The sequence below is a fragment of the Vigna unguiculata genome, chromosome 10 (genome assembly GCF_004118075.2).
Source record: "Vigna unguiculata cultivar IT97K-499-35 chromosome 10, ASM411807v1, whole genome shotgun sequence".
NCBI lineage: Eukaryota > Viridiplantae > Streptophyta > Magnoliopsida > Fabales > Fabaceae > Vigna > Vigna unguiculata.
The window spans coordinates 40,435,762-40,456,739 of NC_040288.1; the positions used below are offsets into that span (position 1 = coordinate 40,435,762).

The 20,978-nt window shown below is 31.3% G+C and overlaps 3 protein-coding genes across 5 annotated transcripts; 2 read left to right on the forward strand and 1 right to left on the reverse strand.

Annotated features, from left to right (window-relative positions):
• Window positions 1-7,425: 7,425 nt before the first annotated feature.
• On the forward strand, window positions 7,426-9,552 carry LOC114166112 (uncharacterized protein At2g34160-like). The gene is made up of 5 exons (XM_028050777.1): window positions 7,426-7,707; window positions 7,838-7,886; window positions 8,792-8,854; window positions 8,958-9,022; window positions 9,158-9,552. The coding sequence occupies exons 1-5, from the start codon at window positions 7,570-7,572 to the stop codon at window positions 9,257-9,259; spliced, it is 417 nt and encodes a 138-aa protein (XP_027906578.1). The 5' UTR covers window positions 7,426-7,569; the 3' UTR covers window positions 9,260-9,552.
• Window positions 9,553-12,764: 3,212 nt separating this feature from the next.
• On the forward strand, window positions 12,765-15,215 carry LOC114166672 (O-fucosyltransferase 13). 2 transcript variants are annotated; one of them, XM_028051433.1, is made up of 6 exons: window positions 12,765-12,989; window positions 13,148-13,230; window positions 13,609-13,679; window positions 13,780-13,868; window positions 13,981-14,202; window positions 14,286-15,215. In XM_028051433.1, exons 1-6 carry the CDS (start codon window positions 12,874-12,876, stop codon window positions 15,016-15,018), a joined length of 1,314 nt encoding a protein of 437 aa, XP_027907234.1. In that variant the 5' UTR covers window positions 12,765-12,873; the 3' UTR covers window positions 15,019-15,215. The 2 variants fall into 2 exon arrangements, with proteins under 2 accessions (XP_027907234.1, XP_027907235.1); XM_028051434.1 differs by having other exon boundaries at window positions 12,771-12,989; window positions 13,567-13,679.
• A 407-nt stretch (window positions 15,216-15,622) lies between these two features.
• On the reverse strand, window positions 15,623-20,309 carry LOC114166673 (DEAD-box ATP-dependent RNA helicase 56). Of its 2 annotated transcripts, XM_028051435.1 has the most exons (12): window positions 20,110-20,309; window positions 19,889-19,995; window positions 19,268-19,368; window positions 18,423-18,595; window positions 18,064-18,295; window positions 17,846-17,964; window positions 17,506-17,562; window positions 17,224-17,408; window positions 16,871-17,015; window positions 16,278-16,361; window positions 16,082-16,145; window positions 15,623-15,938 (listed from the first exon to the last, which is right to left on the reverse strand). In XM_028051435.1, exons 2-12 carry the CDS (start codon window positions 19,993-19,995, stop codon window positions 15,928-15,930), a joined length of 1,278 nt encoding a protein of 425 aa, XP_027907236.1. In that variant the 5' UTR covers window positions 20,110-20,309; the 3' UTR covers window positions 15,623-15,927. The 2 variants fall into 2 exon arrangements, with proteins under 2 accessions (XP_027907236.1, XP_027907237.1); XM_028051436.1 differs by lacking the exons at window positions 19,889-19,995; window positions 20,110-20,309 and having other exon boundaries at window positions 18,423-18,722.
• Window positions 20,310-20,978: the final 669 nt, after the last annotated feature.

Sequence of the window (20,978 nt, forward strand, 5' to 3'; positions counted from 1 at the left end):
CCTTTCCGAAAAAGAAAACATTAATTTAGTTTATGCCAGGGCAAAAGGCCAACATCATAATTCATTAAATATCTAAATAACAACCGTTTCATCTCTTCTTTTTAATGTGTGAACATTTAAAAAAAAAAGGTATGTTGGATAAAAGATATTATTTCAGGTAAAAAAAATTAGCAAAGTTCAAAATATAAATGGAGAATGCTATAATTAAAAGAAAAAAAAAGTTAAATATGTTTTTGGTTTCTTAACCACAAGTCAAATTTGAAATTAGTTTGCCAGGAAAATTTTGGCTCAATATAGTTCTTCAACTTTAGAAAAATGTGAATTTAATTTTTTTAATAAAATTTTGTTAAGTTTATTTTGACATTTCAAACGCGTTTAATGGTAGAATTTGAGTTTGTTTACATCGTTTTTGACACACTTCCGCTTTTAGTTGAAAAAAACATTTGAAACATTAAACAAACTTACAAAATCTGATTTAAAGGACTAAATTCACACATTTAAAAAAAATGTACACTTCAATGTTAGTTGAAAAAAATGTTTGAAACATCAAATAAACTTAACAAATTTGATTTAAATGACTAAATCTACACATTTAAAAATATGTAGGACTAAATTTATTTAAAGTTTTTAAAATGGACTAATTCCAATTTTCACGAGAAGTTCAGGACCAAAAGCATATTTAAAAAAAAAAAAACTTTAATAAATTATGTAATGAAAATCAAATAAAAATTATATTAGCATTGCTTTGAATGGTTTTAACAGTTTATTAACTACAATATGACATTTATTTAGATAGTTATCATTTTGTTAGGTTGTCTTTTATTATTTTGTTATTTAATTATGTACGAATGACTTTTATTATAATTTTATTTTAATAAATAATTTTAGGAAGAGGATTTTTTGAACGAGCAGTGAACAACTAAACATCCTCTCGTTATGATGTAGTTATTTAAGTTATAAAATCATTATTTTCTTCTTCAAAAATAATAAATAATTCAGTTTATTAATTTTACTTTATATTTAATGTTTATTCAACCATGATTAACTGAACCACAATTTCATAATTTTATCTCGAATTGGAAAATCTTGTTTTTATCACGATGTAAATAGAAAATATCGATATCATTCCTTAACAATGAGGATATATTGTGTCAATTAATTAATTTTTAACTTTCCTAATATTAATGTTTTAATTGTTAAACAAAGTTCACAATAGAAATGAGATTTTCTTTAAATATTTTAGAATAATTGAGTAATCAAAATCATTGAATAAGTATTGAATTAAAATGCTCAGTGAAGTCAATTTTCAACATCTTTTTGTCTAATTCAATTATTTCTTATTTTTGTCATTAATTTTGTTTATTTTGATACAAATATTTATAATTTATGTCTTTAATTTTATTTTAAAATCTTAATTTTTTTTACTTTCTTAAAATGTACCAATTTAGAGAAATTTATAAGAGAATACTTCTGAACTTATACAGGAGAAAATAATATCAAAAGTAGTATTGTAAATAAAAAATATTATCAAAATATAGTTATTTTTCAACTGCAATTTGAAATTTTTTGCTAAACAATATATTTCTTATTCTAAATATAACATGTATTTTCAAAATTTCTTTCTTTCTTCCAATAAAGCACGTGATGTTAATCATACGAAGCTTATTTACATTTTTTTTTTAAATTATGCATTTTAAGTTCAATGTTCAATGTCCAATTTTGCATTTCATATTTTCATATATAATTCAGATATTTTAAGGCATTTTGAATAAATCTGAATGGTGGAACACATACAAAATCAAGAGATCAAAGATCAAAATCACAAATACAAATTAAATAATTTAAAAAATATAATTTATTTATCATATTAACATATTAAAGTTAGATATTTGTCAAATCATTGATCATATTTCATCTGAACCAAACTGAATAAATTGGAACCACAAATACCTTTTTTTTTTTTCTTTTATTCAATCGAAAACAATTGCAGCATCGTTAAACATTCCTTATCTAGTAACCCAGTTTTTCTGAATTCCCTCCACCACTCGTTTTAGGTTTTAGGTTAAACGGTAAGCATTTCATCAAACATGTTATCTGTCAATACATTTCCTACTTATTTCACCAACCATTTATCTATCAGTAATAACCACTTTATGTTCCCTTTCACAATCAACGCTCAAAAATTAGGTTTTTCTCCAAACCCTAACATATAAATTTAGCATGAATTTTGTATGTTTCATTAACATTTAATTATAATTATTCTAATTCAATTTTTTTAGATAACATTATTGAGATCTATTATTACATTCAATGAAATATAAATGTACTACAAAATCGAACAATTGTCAAAATTTGTTCCGCACTAACTTTCTAAGTTGATGTCTTGTCAGATAATTGATTTATCTAGAACAATATATAAAAGGATTTTTCTTTTACTTTTCAAAATATCGATTTTACTTTTTAAATATAATAATTTATTAAATTTTTTAAAATTGACCGTTACTTTTACAAATTTTTTATAAAATTATATGTCTTTGTTTCTTCTCTTTTTCATTATTTATCAATAGTTATTTTTTTATCTGTTCTGATATATTTCACTTTATTTTTATTTTTATTATCTATTCTCTACAATAATAAGAGAAAAGACGATTTTAACAAATTTACTTTTTTATTCATATTTATTTTACTGAGAAGTGTAATATTAATTAGTCTTTTAATACATACTTAATTTGTTTTTTACTTATATTTATTTTGTGGTATATTTTATTTTTTTATCTATTTGTTTCCTTTTAGATTGATTTGTTCTAAAGTTAGAAATATATTTTATATTAATTTTTAATTTTTAATTATATCCTTTTGTAATTTCTTATTACTTTATCATTTAATAAAGTATTAAAAATAATTTACTTTTATAGTATTAATTTATTTTTTTGTACTATTTTTAAATTTTAATATTATCCTTTTATGATTTTTAATTAGTTAATCATTTAATAAAATTAAGTTTATAAAATTATATTTTACTTTTTCGTTTTAAAATAATATTATTAAAAATAATAGTATATATTTATTAATGATACAAATTATTTATAATATCATACAAATAAATTGTCATGTAATAATTTTATCTTAGAGAGAACGATAGATAATTATATTTATATTAAATTATTATATTAATATTTTTGTTGTTGAATATTTTTCATGTGTACATAAAAATTAGTAAAGGTTTTAAATAATAATATTTGTAACTGTAACGTCCCATTTAATTTATAAACACAATCAAAGGAAACGTCACACATAAGATAGTAAAATCACGCAGTACTGGGGTTCCCATCATCACCCCTACAAAAAACAGGCACACCATGATGCCAACAAAAGCAGGATAACAGTTTAACTAAGAGTTTACAATCCAAAGACAACGAATACAGGGGCCATAGCCCTAAAGAAGACATCACGAAGAGAAGTGTAAGATCCAGCCCAGACGGCTAAGCGGTGGAATCACCATTCCCCTGTTGACCACGAGAACTTCGCCCATCTGCTCCCATCAATTAAATTGATGATCATCGCAAGAAGAACAACCACATACAATACAACCATACAAACAAACGGGTAAGCTAGAGCCAACACATATTCCTCACACAGTCAAGTACACTATCATCATCCCATATCCATATAACAACCAAGCATGTCATGACTCTTCATTCAATACACTACGACTCGACTCGACTCATCCGGATACGTATAACTTAGTCGGATTCAACGGATGCTTGCACTTGTGGTGGATACCCCTGCTCGACTCTGAGTTGCTCATCTCCGAGCTATGTGTTACAAGTGTTACGATGAATCAAATCTCCTCACCACAAGGTTAGCCCTTGATGAATTTCAGGCCTTCTGCTACTCTCACCACAGGGATCAGTCCGCTCTAAGTGAGACTAATTGGCCCCTTAGAGTGTCAGGATGCAGTCCTTACCTTGAATCCTTACCTAGTTATACAGATGGGGCACCACCATGGACACCCACTAACAGGGGCCATGGAATTACGTCCCGACCACTGAAGCGCGACCTCGGAGGTCTCACCTAGAGGCCCCAAGGAATTTACACGCTGACACGGACCAACATTCATAACTCAGCAATAAGAGAACATCAAATCATATTTACATTTCCATACCAACCCCTGAGCTTAATTCCTCATACGCATCGTGTTTCAAATCCATACCTCTGATCATCACCACCCCATGAATCTAGGGCCTCATCTCATATCAATAACGTGTTCCTTTTGGTTCAATCCACTCATTCATTTTACATGCCATGATCACACCCAACCCGTCATACGCAATTCATAATTCATGCCAAGCATACATAATACTCCATTATATACATGTTTCTCATCATACAATTCATACCTAAACCAATATCAATCATCCAAGAATAAACAAGCACCCAAACAGCACACAGCCTCGCCCAATCCCTCGCTCAGGCTGAGGAGTTTCGCTCGGGCGAGACGTGCTCGCTCAGGCGAGCCCCCCCTTCACCTAGGCGAGGGTTCGATGAAGCACCCAGGGAACATCACGGGATCTCGCTTAGGCGAGACCCCTCTCGCCTGGGCGAGGTGTTCACTCGCTCAAACGTTCGAACGGGTCGCCTGGGTGACCTTTCACGCAATGGGGTTTGGGCGAGTCTTCGTCAGGCTCGCTTAGGCGAACCTAACTCGCCTGGGCGAGATTAACATCTCTCGCCCCTGATTCACCTGCAACAAAGGCGTTTCCCGACCCAACCAAAACAGACCATTCGAGAATAAACAAATATTCAATCACAGCACTGCCTCGCCCAGCACCTTGCTAAGGTTGAGGGATCTCGCTCAGGCGAGACAGTCTCGCCCAGACGAGTCCCCTTCCGCCTAGGCGAGGGCTCAACAGGAACAAAAAGGCAACGCGGGATCTCGCTTAAGCGAGATCCCTCTCGCCTGGACGAGTTGTGTGCTCGCTCAAAACACACCCTGGTCGCCTGAGCGACCACTCGTGCAGGAAGCTCTGGGCGAGCCTTTGCACATCTCGCCTGGGCGAGACAAGCTCGCCTGGGCGAGTCTAACAGTGTCCACCACTGTTCGCACCTACAAAGCGCATGTTTTATAGACCAACCAATCATACAGAGTACTTTCACGCATCAAAACGAAGAATTTAACCATACAATTAGTAACCAACCCACAAACAAGTCAAAACAACACAGAACTGGAAACCCTAACTTCCCGTACCTGGAGGAAGGGTTAACGGAAGTCTTGGCAGCACGATAGCTAGTACTGTTGTCCCGAGAACAGCTAAAGAGCTGGAAAACAGTGGAGGAACAGAACCAAGGGAAATTTGTTACAAAGACCTGACTGGACTTAATGCCAAGGAAAAATACATACAAGCTAGGAGGGCACTTACGCGGAGTAGGAACTGGTCTGAGCTAGCTCGAAAGGGACCTTAGGCAAACCCTAACAGAGCGTTCTGTGAGGGGTAAGGAGAGTGACGACTGCTGGATTTTTCTGCAAGAGTGCAAAGTGAGGGTTAGGGCATCCTGAAAGGGGTTTTATCAATTGGGCCAACTCTAGGCCCAAACACAAGAGGGCAGAAAATTAGTAAGCCAAAATTAATGGGCCTTACAGTAACAAAATAAATTAGAGTATTATACTTAATAGTTCATTTTAAATGTTTAAATTATATATTTGTAATCAAAAATTTAATATTATGAATTTTGTTTTATGTTTTTTGCATGCACTTTTTACTATTTTCAACTTAAAATGTAGAGCTTAAGACTTTAATAATACCGAAATGAAAAGTGAAATTTAACAAACTATTTTTTTTTATCGTAGATGAGTCTATAAATATATCTTAGACGTACATTAATTAGAAAAGTCTAACAACACACTAGACGAATACAAAAAAAAATGAGTCTAGCAGTATATGTATTAGACGAGTTTGTCCATAACAAAAATTATTAGACAAGTATAACAATACACAATCAACAAGTTTGTTCATACATTGATTAGATGAGTATAATAAAAAACATTATATAAGTCATTTCATACATTAATTATATAAGTCTAGGAATACATTTGTTAGATGAGTATAATTAACAAATATTAAACCAGATTATCAATGCAGTTATTATACAAGTTTAACAATATAAATTGATGAATCTATCCATAATACATTGATTAAACGATTTAGTAGCAAATACTAGACGAGTCTATCCATACATTAATATGACAAGTGTGGCAATATACATTGCACAAGCTTGTGCATACACAAATTATACAAATCTATTAATGCACAATAGACAAGTTAGTCAATTCACTAATTAGACAATTTTTGCAATACACATTAAGTGAGTATGCACGTACATTGATTAGATGACTTTGTCCATTCACTAATTAAATGAGTCTATCAATAAGAATTACATAAGTTTGTTCATTTACTTATTAGACAAGTTTTGCAATACATATTACACAAGTCTAAATATACATGAATTAAACATTGAACAAGTGTACACTTTATACAGGTTTGTCGTGTCCTTATGCCTATTAGACAAGCCTAGCAACACATATTAGATAACTTTTTTCATGTATTGATCGGACGAGTCTACCAATACACATCAAATGTCTCTATTCATTCCCTGATTGGACGAGTTTTAAAATATACATTAGATAATTTTGTCCATATATTAATTAGACGATCTAACAATACACATTTGACGAGTATGTTCACACATTGATTGAACGAGTCTAACAATACATTAAATGAGTTTGAGTTTGTCAATGCACTGATTAGATGAATTTAGACTCTAACAATACATGTTAGACCAATATATTTATATATGTAAGAGTTTAAAACTACTCTAATATTGAAAAAAAGAAGAAGCTTATTTTGTAGAACTTTAATAGTGGAGAATTACGCGGGTCTTGGCATGAATGTTTGACCCATTCTACACCCTTATTCCAGTTCTGAATTTGTTCACCCACTTGCAAAACTTTGCATGTGGACCCACTGTAAGGCCCATAATAGTTTGAAATTAAAACTGATTTGACTTCATTTATATAAATTCGTATCACTTTTATAATTTTTTTAATTTGTGCATAAGTTAACTTTAATTTATATAACAGTCATTTAATTTATCTGTATGTTTTTCTCGTATAACTTTTTTTAAAAAGTCTGGTATTTTTTTTTTTTTAAAAAACACAGGTTGTTATTATTTTGGACGAAGAAATATAAGTTATGTAGGGTTATTTGGATTATATGTTGTATTTTTTATTAAGTTATTACAACAATTATAAATTTGAAACGTAAACACGTTTTCTGTCTCTAAAATATTATATTTGAACAATTTTAATATTTGAAATTTAAATTGAAGGAAAACAATTTTGTTTTGAACAAGGCCCAGTAATAGTAATGGGCCACTTCATCTAATATTTGGAGGCCTTTGTCCCTCCAACACATGAGATCAGAAGAAGACAGTAGATTCAGATTTGGGGAACATTTGGTTGATTAGGGTTTCTTGTTGTTGATCCTTTTGTTTTGTGTAGCAGTTGCTTCAATGTCACAACAACAGCAAACAATGGAAGCAATCACTGAGGGAGTGAACAACATCAATATCACTGAAACGTATAAGAAGAATCGTATCCAGGTCTCAAATACCAAAAAGCCTCTATTCTTTTACGTCAATCTCGCCAAGGTACTCATTTCCCTTTCGATATTCGTCATTTCTTCAGCCATGGGTTTTGTTTAATTTCTGTGCACATGTTGGATTCTGATTTTATTTGATTTTGTTTTGTTTAATTTTTTTTATCTGATTTTTTGTTCAGAGATACATGCAACAGCATAACGAGGTCGAGCTCTCAGCTCTGGGAATGGGTATAATGTCTTGAACTTTTTTTATTTTTTCACATTTTTTCATGTTGGGTTTGCTTTCCGTGAGCATTGCCACCTAAGTAGTAATTTGTTTTAGGCAGATTCACAAATGATTTAATGCTTTGGCAGGTTGATGTGTTATTTATTTTTCTTCTGCTATTTATTTTTTGTCATCTCTTTAGCGTGTTACATCTTTCTCAAACAGAAGAAAAGAACTTTACTCTCCTGAGATTATCTTATTTGTGAAGAGAAGTAATATATTCATAGAAGTTATTCTGTTGGAATTGAACCAAATGTCTTCACCCAAATATTAAAAAAAAATCTTAGAAGTTTTGTTAATGCACCCAAGTAATATTTGAAATGATTTTATAGAATTAGAAAAATATTCCCTTTGTCCATCCGGATTGGTAATTGTTCTTCTTTTCCTTCCCCTTTACCAGTGCTCTCCTCTGCATTGCTTATCCCTCACCACTGTCTATTTACGAGTTATGACTTACATTTAAGTGTAGTGTGGTCTATAACTGTTCACACATTTTTCAAAATTTACTTGTAATGCTGGATGCACGGTTATGCTCCCAAATAAGAGCTGAAGGTTGCATGATCTTGCTGATGTAAGCATAAACAAACATTGGAGTTATGATAAACAGTGTGTTATTTGTTTAACCGAGATGTATGTATATGTATAAACATCTGACTAACCTGAAGTTCTACTCTATGGGCCATTCAAATTTGAACTTCATCTTATAGTTTTAATTTTGGATTCAAGTATAATACACTTATTCGATGACATTGCAGAATGATATTCACAATTAAGATTACCAAGAAGACTGGATCCACTACGTGATTTATGTATAGTCATTCCTTTTAACCTATCTCTCATATCTTTCTTTATTTACTTTTTTGTCCAGCTATTGCTACAGTGGTTACTGTTGCTGAAATCTTGAAAAACAATGGGCTTGCTGTTGAAAAGAGTGAGATATCATATCCTCTTTCTTGGAAATGTCTCCCTTTCACCCATCGGCTCTCTCTAATTATTGAAAAATAAAACTTGATTCTGATGGAATATTTTGGCAGAAATCATGACATCAACCGTTGACATAAAAGATGATTCCAGAGGAAGACCCGTCCAGAAGGCCAAGGTAAGGAAAAAAACACTTTATTTTTTCTTACATTAGGATGTTTCTTACATTAGGAAGTGTTTCTATGAATTCTTTCCAACCTATTGAGTCTGTTTGATGGCTTGTAAAATACTTCTGGTGATAAATCGTGTCTAGATTGAAATATTGCTGGGGAAGACTGCAAACTTCGATGAGTTGATGGCTGCAGCGGCTGCTGAAGATGGTGAAAATGGAGATGCTGAAGAACACACTACTTAGAGGAAATGTACCTGTCTCGAGTGAAGAAGACAATCCTTAATGAACGAACTGCCATGGTGTGGTTTGTGTAGGTAGCGGAGAAGCATAGCATTCAATTTTATATAGATTGATTTGCAGTGTTGAACTATGCTATTCCTTCATTTCTTATCCCTATAAATATTTTTTTTTTTTTGTGTTTTTGCTGTTGCTGGGTTTAGTTTGTCATTTCTCGGTCGATAGGAAGTATTGGCACACTTAACTAGTTCAGTTTGAACAATAACATATAATCCAAGAGTTTTGATCCTTGCTCATCACTAACATTTCCTAATCTTGTTAGGTTCAATATGAACCTATGCAGCAACATTCTTAATTTTGTGCAGTAACATTACTCTGATAAAGTGGTTGCCGAAGTTAAAACATTTTGGTATATATATATATATATATATATATATATATATATATATGTTTTTCATTGTGAAGAAGTGAGAGGATTTATGAGTAATAAAAAATAAAAATGATATTAAAATGTTTTATAAAAAAATTTAGTATATTGAATTTTTAAATTTTTATATCTACATTATTCTATACTATTCATAAGGAGGATTCCCTTTTTTCTACACATTTTACTTTTAATTTTACCATTTAAGTACATTTTTAAATAAAAATAATTATTTTACCAATTTTACTTTTTATTATCATAAGAAAAAGTGAATGCACATAATACATTTGTTTCTACTAGTACTTTTTAATTAAATTTATATTATTTGTTTTCACAATTAAATTTATATTATCTCGTCATCTTATTTGTCTACGTGAAATTTTATTGTTAACATTAATAAAAGTGTTATTGAAAAATTATATCATATTATTTTAAGATAAGGCATTGATATTATATTTTTCATAACGTATAATATAGTATTTTGATTTACAATTATTTAATTAACTGATTTAGTTGTTTATGATATTAACTACTTTATATAATTAAGTAGAATTGATCCACAATCATGGAGAAAATTTTAACCAATTTTTGTTTAGAATATTATTAAAACTTATTCATATTAACATTAAGCAGGTAATTAACCAAGAATTGAGATCAATTGCTAGTAAAAAAATTATTTTCACTTAATTTAACATGTTGATATAATTAATTAAATTCAATGTTTATTATGAAATTACACACTTCCTGTATACACATGTTTAATAGAAATAGTGTTTATATATCTGTAAAAAAATCTTCCAATGAATAAATATTTGTTATCATTAATGACTCCATAGGTGGAATATCTCCCAGAATCACTAATTCAACTATACTTTCAGTTGAATCCTGCAACTCAAATTGTTCATTGTTCTTCCTATCATCAAAGGTTGATTCTTTGCCAAAATATTCTGAAAACACTTCTTCACCAAAAACATACGAATAGTTTTGAATGTCTCCTGGAATGTCTCCTGGAATGATAAAATCTGCAAGACATTGAGTTGAATCATCGCACTCATTCATATTGTTGCAATGTTCATAGGATTCGTCTCTTTTCCTTTTATTGGACATTTTTGAAGAATTGTAATCTTCAAAGGGAAGAACAAAACATCTTCTATGAATTCTTTGAATGTTGCTCCTACGTTTCTTCGCTATTTTGAATCCTAAATGAGAAACTCTGTGAAGGTTTCTTGATTTCATGATAACTATTACTCGATTTTTATACTCCTTTTTTTTCTTTGTATGAATGATTAAATTTGATTAAGAAAACTCATGTTTATATATATATATATATATATATATATATATATATATATATATATATATTATGAAGATTTCTATATTTAAAATATTATAACTTATTTAAATTTTAGGAAATCTAATAAAATCATTTGTGATAAATTTTGATATATTGCGAATTAGATTAGATAATTTTTATAAGAAAATAATCTAAATAAATTATTTAACTTTTAGATATGTTATTTTATGAGTTTAAAATTTAAATCTTTTTATATAGAATCTAATATAAAGCAATTTTATTTTAACATAAATTTGTTTTGTTTGTTTTTTTTTTAAAAGTAATGATAAATAATAGATTAGGTAGCAAATGTGATAAAAATAATTAAAAAGAACAAATAAGTAGATATGTTAGTTACAAAATATTATGATGTATCTTTAATATAGGCCATTATAATAGATTGGTACAATATATTTACTTTTTCAATAAAATAATAACTAAAATTATTTTCAATCAAATATAATTCTATAAACAACGAGTATGAATGTCATAGTTTGAATGGGACTGCTTTTCAAAATCTAATTTGAAATTTCATCCGATGTAATAAAATATTTTGATTTTGGATTGAATTAAATCAAATATGCAATACATCAAATATCATAAGATATTTTTATTCTTTTCGAGTTTTGCACAATAATTATTATTGATATTATCATTTGGAAACATAAAAAGATCAAGTTTTTTTTTTTCACACATTAAAACTAGTTTATGCGACATTTACGTATAATTTATTTAATTTCTGCATAAACTAATTTTTTTCTATAATACTAAGCAACAATGAATGTTAAATGAATGAAGAATAATACTTTTAATGAATGAAGAAATTAGTGAGATATTATTTGCATCCAATTTAGTAAATGAAACTAGTTACAATCTTCAATAAATTGTGGAGAGAAAAAGTAGACATATAAAAACAGTCTACATGATGCAAATAATATTCTTATGAGAAAGTAAATTGTTTCTGCAAATAACATTATAGAATTATAAGTGTTCTAGTTATTTATATGAGTAAAATATAGAAAATATAAAATTCTTCTTATTTTATTTTTTCAAAATTTTCTTGTAAAATATTTATAAAATATTTGAATTATCTTTTCAATATAAATTCATAATCCGAGTAAAATATGTTATAACGAGCTGAATTTTGTTTGTTAAGTTTAAATCTGCACTTCTTTTTAAAATAATTCAATATATTTTGAAAATCGTTACACCAAAAGCAAACCTTAAACAAGTGTGAACTTTGAACTCATAATACTTGAAAAACAACTTTAAATTTTTTGTAGTTACATTATTAGTTAGCTTTTGAAATTATTTTAAATATGTTTTTCGTTCCGTAACTTTTATCAAATTTTAGAATTAATTTATTTAAAAAATTTGGATCAATTTTATTTTTCATCTTTAGTAATACGTAGATCTAATCATTTTAATTAAATTTTGTTAGATTTATTTAATGTTTCGTATGCATTTCGAAATTATATTTAAGTGATTTATATTGTTTGATACATTTTTATTTTAATATTAGGTCAAATACTATTATGAAACATGCTTCAAATGTCAAATAAAATTAACAAAATTTAATTAAAATAACTAAATTCAAATATTTCGAAAAATAAAAACGCATCTATATACGGTGTAAAGAATTTTCAAGACATCTCTACATGTTTTATATTACAAGTTATCATATTATATAATTTTACTCTGTGATTAATTTATATTTAACCTTTTTCTATTTTCTTATTTTAAATGTTAAAATAAGTAGCAGAATACCGAACCGATGTGTGAAATGCACAGAGCAAAGCGATTTTTCCATGGTTGTGCAATTGCAGGATCTATACACTGTCATCACCAGTTCTGTGAAATCAAATGTTCGTTTTCTCTGTAAAACCTTTCTTCAGTGTCCTTCTCGTTTCGCTCTCACTCCTCTTCCTTCTCGTACTGCTATCGCCTCCTTCCCTTTTATCCCAAATTCCCATTTCTGGGTATGTCGTTTCTAATTTCAGCACCCATCTTTTTTTATGCCTTGAATCGCTATAAAGCTTTGAAATTCGCAACTGGGCACCTTCAATTTGTGGACTTGGTATCTTGGGTAGTGACATTTTTGGTTTCCGTTGCTGATCCGTGAATTGATGTTGTGCAGTGGGGAGGTGGTGGGTATATGGAATGTTCGGAGACTCGTGGAATGGAGACCTTGCAATTGGTGGCTACAAGGACAACAAACAGGTGCTTTCTGCTTGAATCAATTGGTGTTTGTTTTTACTACATTTCAGCTTTGGAAGGTTGAAAATTTGTTATATTGAATGAGCTTTTGTGATTACTGGATTCATTTTTGTATTGGGTATAGGGATAGCTAGAACTGTCAAAATAATTGAAATTCCGGAAGTTGCAGTGAGTAGATCTACTTCTGTGTTTGTTAATTGGAAGTTAGGGCATAGGATTGGGTTTTCAATGTTATTTGGAGTTAGATTTGCAACGGCTAGGGTTCATTGTTGAGGGTGGGTGAGGGTTGCAGATTGGCTTTTTATTTTCTGAATCAACCTTAATTGGCTTTCATTGCAGACAATTGCTTTCGTTTTTTTGTTTATTCTTGAAATGGTGCAGCTCTACCACTAGAAACCAACGGATATATCAGAGTGGATTGCTATGGAGGCCTCAATCAGATGCGAAGAGATGTGAGTACTTGAAGAAAAAATCTTTAGAATTTCTACTCCAGATCCTTGGAATATCTTCAATATGCTTTTTCTGCTTTCTTAAATTGAGATGAAATTGCAGTTCTGTGACGGTGTGGGCATTGCTCGTTTGTTAAATGCAACCCTCGTCTTGCCAAAGTTTGAAGTGGCCTCATATTGGAATGAAACAAGGCAATTTACCTTTCCATTTCTCTGGAATACCTCACAAATCTTTACTCAAAATTGTGTTCATTGGTTGACTAATAAATTTTGTTATCTTTCTGAATACTTGGTTCCATTACAGTGGTTTTGCTGATGTATATGATGTAGACTACTTCATACAGCATATGAATGGCTTTGTCAAAGTTGTGAAAGAGTTACCACCAGAGGTTGCATCTAAAGAACCTGTTCCAGTGGACTGTAGCAAACGGAAAGGGCAATTTGATTACGTTGAAAGTGTTCTTCCATCTTTGTTACAACACAAGTACATCTCAATCACACCAGCAATGTCCCAAAGAAGAGACAGGTATGATCAAATGTTAGTTGTTAGTATTTTGTTACCACTGTAAGTGAGTTTGATTGTTCTTTGTTTTTCTTCTTTCCTTGCAGATACCCTTTGTATGCAAAAGCTGCTCTGTGTCAAGCTTGTTACAAAGCATTGCGTCTTTCGAGGTCCTTGGAAATGAAGGCCTCTGAGCTTCTGGAAGCAATACCTAAACCCTTTTTGTCTCTTCATCTTCGTTTTGAGCCTGATATGGTTGCATACAGTCAGTGTGAGTACAAGGGTCTTTCTCCTGCTTCCATGAAAGCCATAGAGGAAGCACAAATCGACAGAAAACCATGGACTGGAGACTTAGCTCGCATTTGGAGACTACGTGGAAAATGTCCACTTACACCAAACGAGACTGCTGTAGTACTTGAATCTCTTTCCATCCCACCAACTACAAATATATACCTTGCTGCTGGAGATGGTTTGATGGAGATGGAAGGATTGACAGAGACCTATGCCAACATATTTACTAAGTCAAGTCTTCTTAGTAGGGAAGACTTCACAAACATGCATGGCAATACAAAAGCTGCTTTGGATTATTATGTATCCATTAACAGTGATTCTTATGTAGCTACGTATTTTGGGAACATGGACAAGATGGTTGCAGCAATGAGAGCTTTCAAAGGTTTGTACAAGACTCTATTTTTGAGTAGAAGAGGTTTTGCAGAATTAACCTCAAAGGGTCTTAGGGGAAAGGAGTTGATGGCAGCGCTGTGGAAGGTTCACAGAGATGATTTTGCTATCGGAAGAGGCTCTGCTCTGCCAGAGTGTTTTTGCGAATTCAAGTTGTGATTTTGGATCTCTGTTTTGGCATTATTGATGTTAATTTTTCACGGAGGCACACGTTAGAAGAAGGGTCTGGTCATCTTCATGGAATCCAATTGGATGAATCCAAAAATATATTGTTTTAGAATTTTTATTTGTTATGTTGTGTAATTTTTTATTATTATCACTTGAGAGAATATAATTAGTCTTTCTCAGTTTTATTATGGCTTTTATTTTGGTAAATTTTTTTAAGTTTATTAATTGAAGGGATGAAACATAAGTGAGTCGAGTCAATTTGGCTTTTGTTCTTCCTTCTAAACTCCTGTTATGTTTTTTAAACTATTCAGTAAAGATTTTTAGTGCCTTGTTTCTGTTACGTCGAAAGTTGAAAAAAAAATATCAATAATCTTTACTCGTCCCTTCGTTTATATGTTTTCCGATCGTATATTTTTCTATCACAAGGAAAAAAATAATCAGCTCCCATTTTTTTTTTTAATTTAATCAATTTATGATGACAAAACTCCTTTACGATTAAGCAATTCATATGAAGTACATTAAAATAATAATTTCTTTGCTACTAAATCTTGCATCCAGATATCAACCCCAACAGACCAGTTATGTGACGCATTGATACATGAACTAACTTGTAATGTTAAACTAATGGATGAGTTGACGGTACTGCCACAAAATGTTTCAACAAATCGATGATTAACAACACATTATAGGCTACGATGACTACCATGAATTTCTACAAATACAAATGCTGGGTCTCAAAATGAAGTAATTCAAATCGACCAATCTTCCAATTTAAAACAATATAACATTTTTCGTTAAATATTGTGTCAAAGCACTCAAATTCATGAGATGCCACCTAATCCATCCCTCAATATGGGCAAAGATCTTTCGAATCCCACCTCCCTATTGTCCAAAACGTCATCAATTTGGCACTGCAGAAAACAAAAATAAGTCAGTTTTTTTACTAACGTAAAAACTTGAGACAGTATTTCATCTCATTTGAATTATTCAACAGTGTATTTATTATCTACATGCAATCATCATACATCTACATTGAATAGGAAAACAATCTTACTGTATGTCGAAGTGTCAATTTGTTCAGGAAGCTCCTTAATATCAACTTCAAACCTAGATTGCACCTGAAATCAGCATTCAGAATTTTGTTAATAGAAAGCACCGTATGGAGAAAAGATTCCTTGATTCCTTACATTTCTTAATGTCAGAGTACAAAAGAAATGTTAATACAGCTCCATGAAAGAGGGGGGCTTGACCTGATTAAGAACTTCAGAGTCGGCAGTGGAGGAGACAAAAGTAATAGCAAGCCCCTTCGTGCCAAATCTACCTGCTCTTCCTACCTATAAATTCACAAGTTAAATAGAAACGTAGCTTAGGATGAAGTGAAAGAGGTGGAGAGAGGAAAAGATGAAGAGGGCTGGAAGAAGAGAGAGGAAAATAGTGAATACAAGAGGTGCTTTAAAGTGAAAACATGGAATGTGAGTGTAGGACACAGCATAATTATACTGTGTCTTATAGTGTTTTAAAGGTTAACACCCTACACAATGCCACATAATCAATTATAAGGTCCAATTTCTTTAAATCTTTTTATATGCAATATAATATAATAATAATAATAAACAACTGTCGAAGACTTATATCAACTAGTAACACAATAACAAAAAAATTAAAATAATATTATCATAACAATATTTTATTATCATTTATCTCCATTCCACCTCAACCAAACAAATCTCGTTTGTACTCTTTTTCTCACCTATTTCCCTTCGTTTGTTTTACTCTCTCTATGTCTTTCCGCTTCTACTAAAGGGAGCATAAAAGAAATAAATATAATGGATCCAGCAATTACCCTGTGCAAGTAAGTATCGGCAGAATCAGGCATGTCATAATTAATAACTATATTAACACGTTCTATGTCAATTCCCCTCCCTACTAAGTCAGTTGCCACGAGAATCCTTTGCTTCCCTTCCTTGAAGCCTTTGTATCGTTTCAATCTGAAATGGGTAAATGTGTTAAAACCAAAAATAAGGCTGCAATTATAGATAAAAGTTCACATCTATGCAAATGAAGGGAGTTGAAACGCCCAATCAATCAGTCTACCATACTTTGAATTGAAGCTTCTGAGACACAGAACTTACTTAAAAATCTAAAAACTCAGAAGTCTAAGCACATGCCACCAATTTCAGAAGAACTTGTAAATACCTCTCTTCCTGTGACATTGCAGAATGTATGCAGATGGATGGGAAGTTACACTCCACAAGCAACTTGTTCAACTCTGCTGCTCTGCTAACACTCTTGACAAAAATAACTACTTGGTTGAAATCCAGAGCATCAAGAAGATCATTCAACTTCCGGTTCTTCTCTGACTCTTGCAATTTGATGTAGTGCTGAAAAAGGTTACAAGTGAGTAGAATTAAGCTAGAAAACAGAATTTCACTAAAAAAACAATTACCAACAGGAGAGAGAAACGTTAATAAAACATACCTGGACAAGACCATGAAGCGTCAACTTGGCCTCATCATCCACATAGATTTCCATAGGCTGAAAACAAAATATGTTGATATTAATTAATCATCATAGAAAACAAATAAATGGAGTTCAGTTATTTTCATTTACTTATAATTGCAATTACATTTAAACAAGGATAAACATTGAAAATAAAAAATAAAAAATATACTAACAAAAATGCTTCGTAATAAAATAATAAGCTTCATGAAATTTCTAAGAAAAGAACATCAGTGGTACACAAATAAATGAGAGAAGGAACTACTAAACCATCCTACCATATAAGGTACATTAAATCACCAAATAAAAAGAACATTACATCTTGCATAAATTTCTTGCAAACGGGTCGAATCTCTTTACTAAGTGTGGCTGAAAACATCATCACTTGTTTATCATGAGGAGTCAATTTGAAAATCTCCTGGACGTCTCTTCTCATATCTGTGAAGGTAAAACAGAAGAAATAAGAAAAACATGATAAGATATCATAGATTGTAAAAGCATAACAAAAAACACAAATTTACAGGGGAAGAAACAGACCAAGTGATTCAAGCATCTTGTCACACTCATCAAGTATGAAATGCCTCACGTTCTTTAAACCAAGGTCCTTATCTCTAGCCAAAGCAAGAATCCTCCCTGGTGTTCCAACAACAATATGAGGACATTCATTCTTGAGCAATTCTTTGTGAACCTTGATATTGACGCCACCATAGAAAACAGCAGCCTTTATATCAGGAAGATATGTACTGAATCTCTCAAATTCATGGCAAATCTGGACAGATGAATCTTTATTAAGTATAGGTAATACAAGAAATACCTTTATGTACGTAAACAGAAGAGTAGAAAACAAATTGTTCTAGCAGCTCATATACTTTACATCCACATGAACGCAGACATACCTGATAAGCCAGTTCTCTTGTGTGGCAAAGAACAAGAGCTGCAACTTGACCAGGAACAGGATCAACTTGCTGAAGTGTAGAAAGAACAAAAACAGCAGTCTTTCCCATCCCAGATTTTGCTTGACAAATAACATCCATTCCTAAGATTGCTTGAGGGATGCATTCATGTTGCACTAATGAAGAAGCAAACAAAATTGTAGTGGACGAATCCTCAGTAAGTATATATGATCTGCCAGATCCTTTTAATGTAAAGGTTTACCAACCAATTTTCGTGACCAATAATATGCTAGTAGTGATTACCTGGTAAATCAAAAGAAAATAGATTAGAGAATAAGAAAAATAACAATAATACAAAAAAACCATTAAAGATACAATCCAGCAAGAAAGATTTTAGCCGAGAAAAAAATAAAATAATAACCAGTGAGTCCAGATTATCTTTAACGCCAACAATGGTTTTTTGGTAGCTTCCTGAATAATAAAAGGTTTCAAAAGGGAATATATATATATATATATATATATATATATTCCCTCTCAAACATACAATACAATGACCAATAACCCACTCTTAGTAAAAAGTATATCTTTTAAGAAAATATTGAAATCTTAGCCAACTGAATTCAACAGTGTAAATTTTACTGAAAATGAAACAGAAAATACATAACATTATGATCAATAGCATTGGCAAATGGAGATGAAATCACTTAAGAGCACAGATAAGCAGGACAAACATCATTACTAGAAAGAAAACTACAAATTAATCCTAGCCATCATGAAAATTTAGTAGAAATTGTACGACTATCCTCATATATCAACTTCAAGCAAAAACATTTAATGCTAAATCTTGCCTTCTGAAGGATGCTCAAATCCTGAATCTACAATGGCTCGCAGAAGCTCTGGCTTCAACAGGAAGTCTCGAAAACCCGAACTATGGATGCCAACATAACCCCTGCATTACAAAAACAATATATACACAAAATCAGGAGGTGCAACATAGAAGTTTGGCTTGAAAACCTAAGCAAATAATTTTTTTGAAAACAATGCATCAATATGTCACAAAAACACTACAAAAGCCTCAACATAGAATTGTGAGTGTAAATTGATGCTTATTATTGTCTACCCTAATTTCACTTTTTTAATATCTATACAATCTACGCTACAACACAGGGTTAGGCAACTATCTCTACTTATACATTATATTACTGTACAAACAATGTCTTGTTCGCTAGACAAGACCAGCAAACAAATTACTTTAAAAATAAAATAAATAAATAAATAAATAAATTTACATTCACGCTCCCTAAGGTAGTACGAATTGATACCAGTAGAAGCAAATAAGAACAAACATAGCTACTTCCATTACTTTCAATCGCGTAAAAGCAAAACAAACTAATCAAAGAAAATGACAAATTCACAGTTTCATAATAATAAAAAAAAAAAAGGATAAGAGAAAGAGGAGGGAGACTAACTTCTTGCCGGATTCTGCAGGCTTGGCAGAATCGGGAGCTTTCTCATCTTCTTCTTCGTAATCGAGGAGCTCTTCCTCGTAAGTCTCGGCGTCCTTCAATTCTCCCATCTGATTCCGTTGGTTAGGGTTACATTTTCAGATTCAGTTTGAGAGATTGAGATAGAGAAAATCCAATTCAATTGGTTGCAGAGAGAGACAGAGAGAGAGTTGATAGAAGCTGACCTTCGAAGACGCAACGGAAAGAATTGTTGAGAATGAGATTGAAGATGAAAATAAACCCTAGATCTGGTTTTGGGTTTTAGGAAGAGTAACAGCAGCGAGTGGAGCAGGGACGAGAAGATATAGCGCGTGCAACCATGGAATAGTCCGAAAAGCCCTTCCCATTTTCAAGTTTTCAACTGTCCCACCACCAACCTTGACGATACTACTATAGGAAAGAAGGATTAATTATGGAAAACAAAACCATTCTTTTTCCAAAATTGATAAATATTAATTTTATACTAAAACAAAACAGTGTAAAATATTATTTGTGAACCGTTTATAAAGTCAGTGTTTGAATTCGTGAGACCCCACTAATGTAATATTTAATCTCTTATTTATGATCAAATTGAAAAAGTGGTTTTATAAAATTTAACAATAGGATATTTACATATTTAGATACCAAAATAAAACGTTTAAGAATCAAGTTTGCCCTTTTGTTTATTATTTTTTGTGAGAAAAATATTGCTCTTATTTTTTTAAGTTCATGCTAAATAGAGACTCTTCTATCACATATTTTTAATAGATAATAACAGTCCCACTGGCACCAATTACGACAGCACAAGTGTTAATAATAAGAATATTGGTAAGAATTTGCCTTATTCGGTACACGTATTGAATGTAAATTTCGAAATTTGCTGCATTAATGATTGTCTATAAAGTAATTTGGTGATATTGTTGGAGGAGCCTATGTTTCGAGAAGAACAAAACCAAATATGAAAGGTTCAATTATGAGTGTTAATGTGAGTCTATCTAAACCATTTAGATCCGGTCTGCACTTGGTTTACAAAATACGAACTGGACTGGTTCGTCCCACATTTTCAACACGGGTC

What these genes read in the sequence shown, in the direction of transcription:
- LOC114166673 (XM_028051435.1), bottom strand. Translation starts at nt 19,995, where the DNA reads ATGGGAGAATTGAAGGACGCCGAGACTTACGAGGAAGAGCTCCTCGAT. An exon ending in CCTGCAGAATCCGGCAAGAA is followed by an intron (nt 19,369 to 19,888) that starts GTTAGTCTCCCT and finishes TTTGTAATGCAG; the next exon opens with GGGTTATGTTGGCATCCATA. An exon ending in CAAGATGCTTGAATCACTTG is followed by an intron (nt 17,965 to 18,063) that starts GTCTGTTTCTTC and finishes TTACCTTCACAG; the next exon opens with ATATGAGAAGAGACGTCCAG.
- LOC114166672 (XM_028051433.1), top strand. Translation starts at nt 12,874, where the DNA reads ATGTTCGTTTTCTCTGTAAAACCTTTCTTCAGTGTCCTTCTCGTTTCG. An exon ending in GCTACAAGGACAACAAACAG is followed by an intron (nt 13,231 to 13,608) that starts GTGCTTTCTGCT and finishes GAAATGGTGCAG; the next exon opens with CTCTACCACTAGAAACCAAC. An exon ending in ATGTCCCAAAGAAGAGACAG is followed by an intron (nt 14,203 to 14,285) that starts GTATGATCAAAT and finishes CTTTCCTTGCAG; the next exon opens with ATACCCTTTGTATGCAAAAG.
- LOC114166112 (XM_028050777.1), top strand. Translation starts at nt 7,570, where the DNA reads ATGTCACAACAACAGCAAACAATGGAAGCAATCACTGAGGGAGTGAAC. An exon ending in TGGGCTTGCTGTTGAAAAGA is followed by an intron (nt 8,855 to 8,957) that starts GTGAGATATCAT and finishes ATATTTTGGCAG; the next exon opens with AAATCATGACATCAACCGTT. An exon ending in GACCCGTCCAGAAGGCCAAG is followed by an intron (nt 9,023 to 9,157) that starts GTAAGGAAAAAA and finishes AATCGTGTCTAG; the next exon opens with ATTGAAATATTGCTGGGGAA.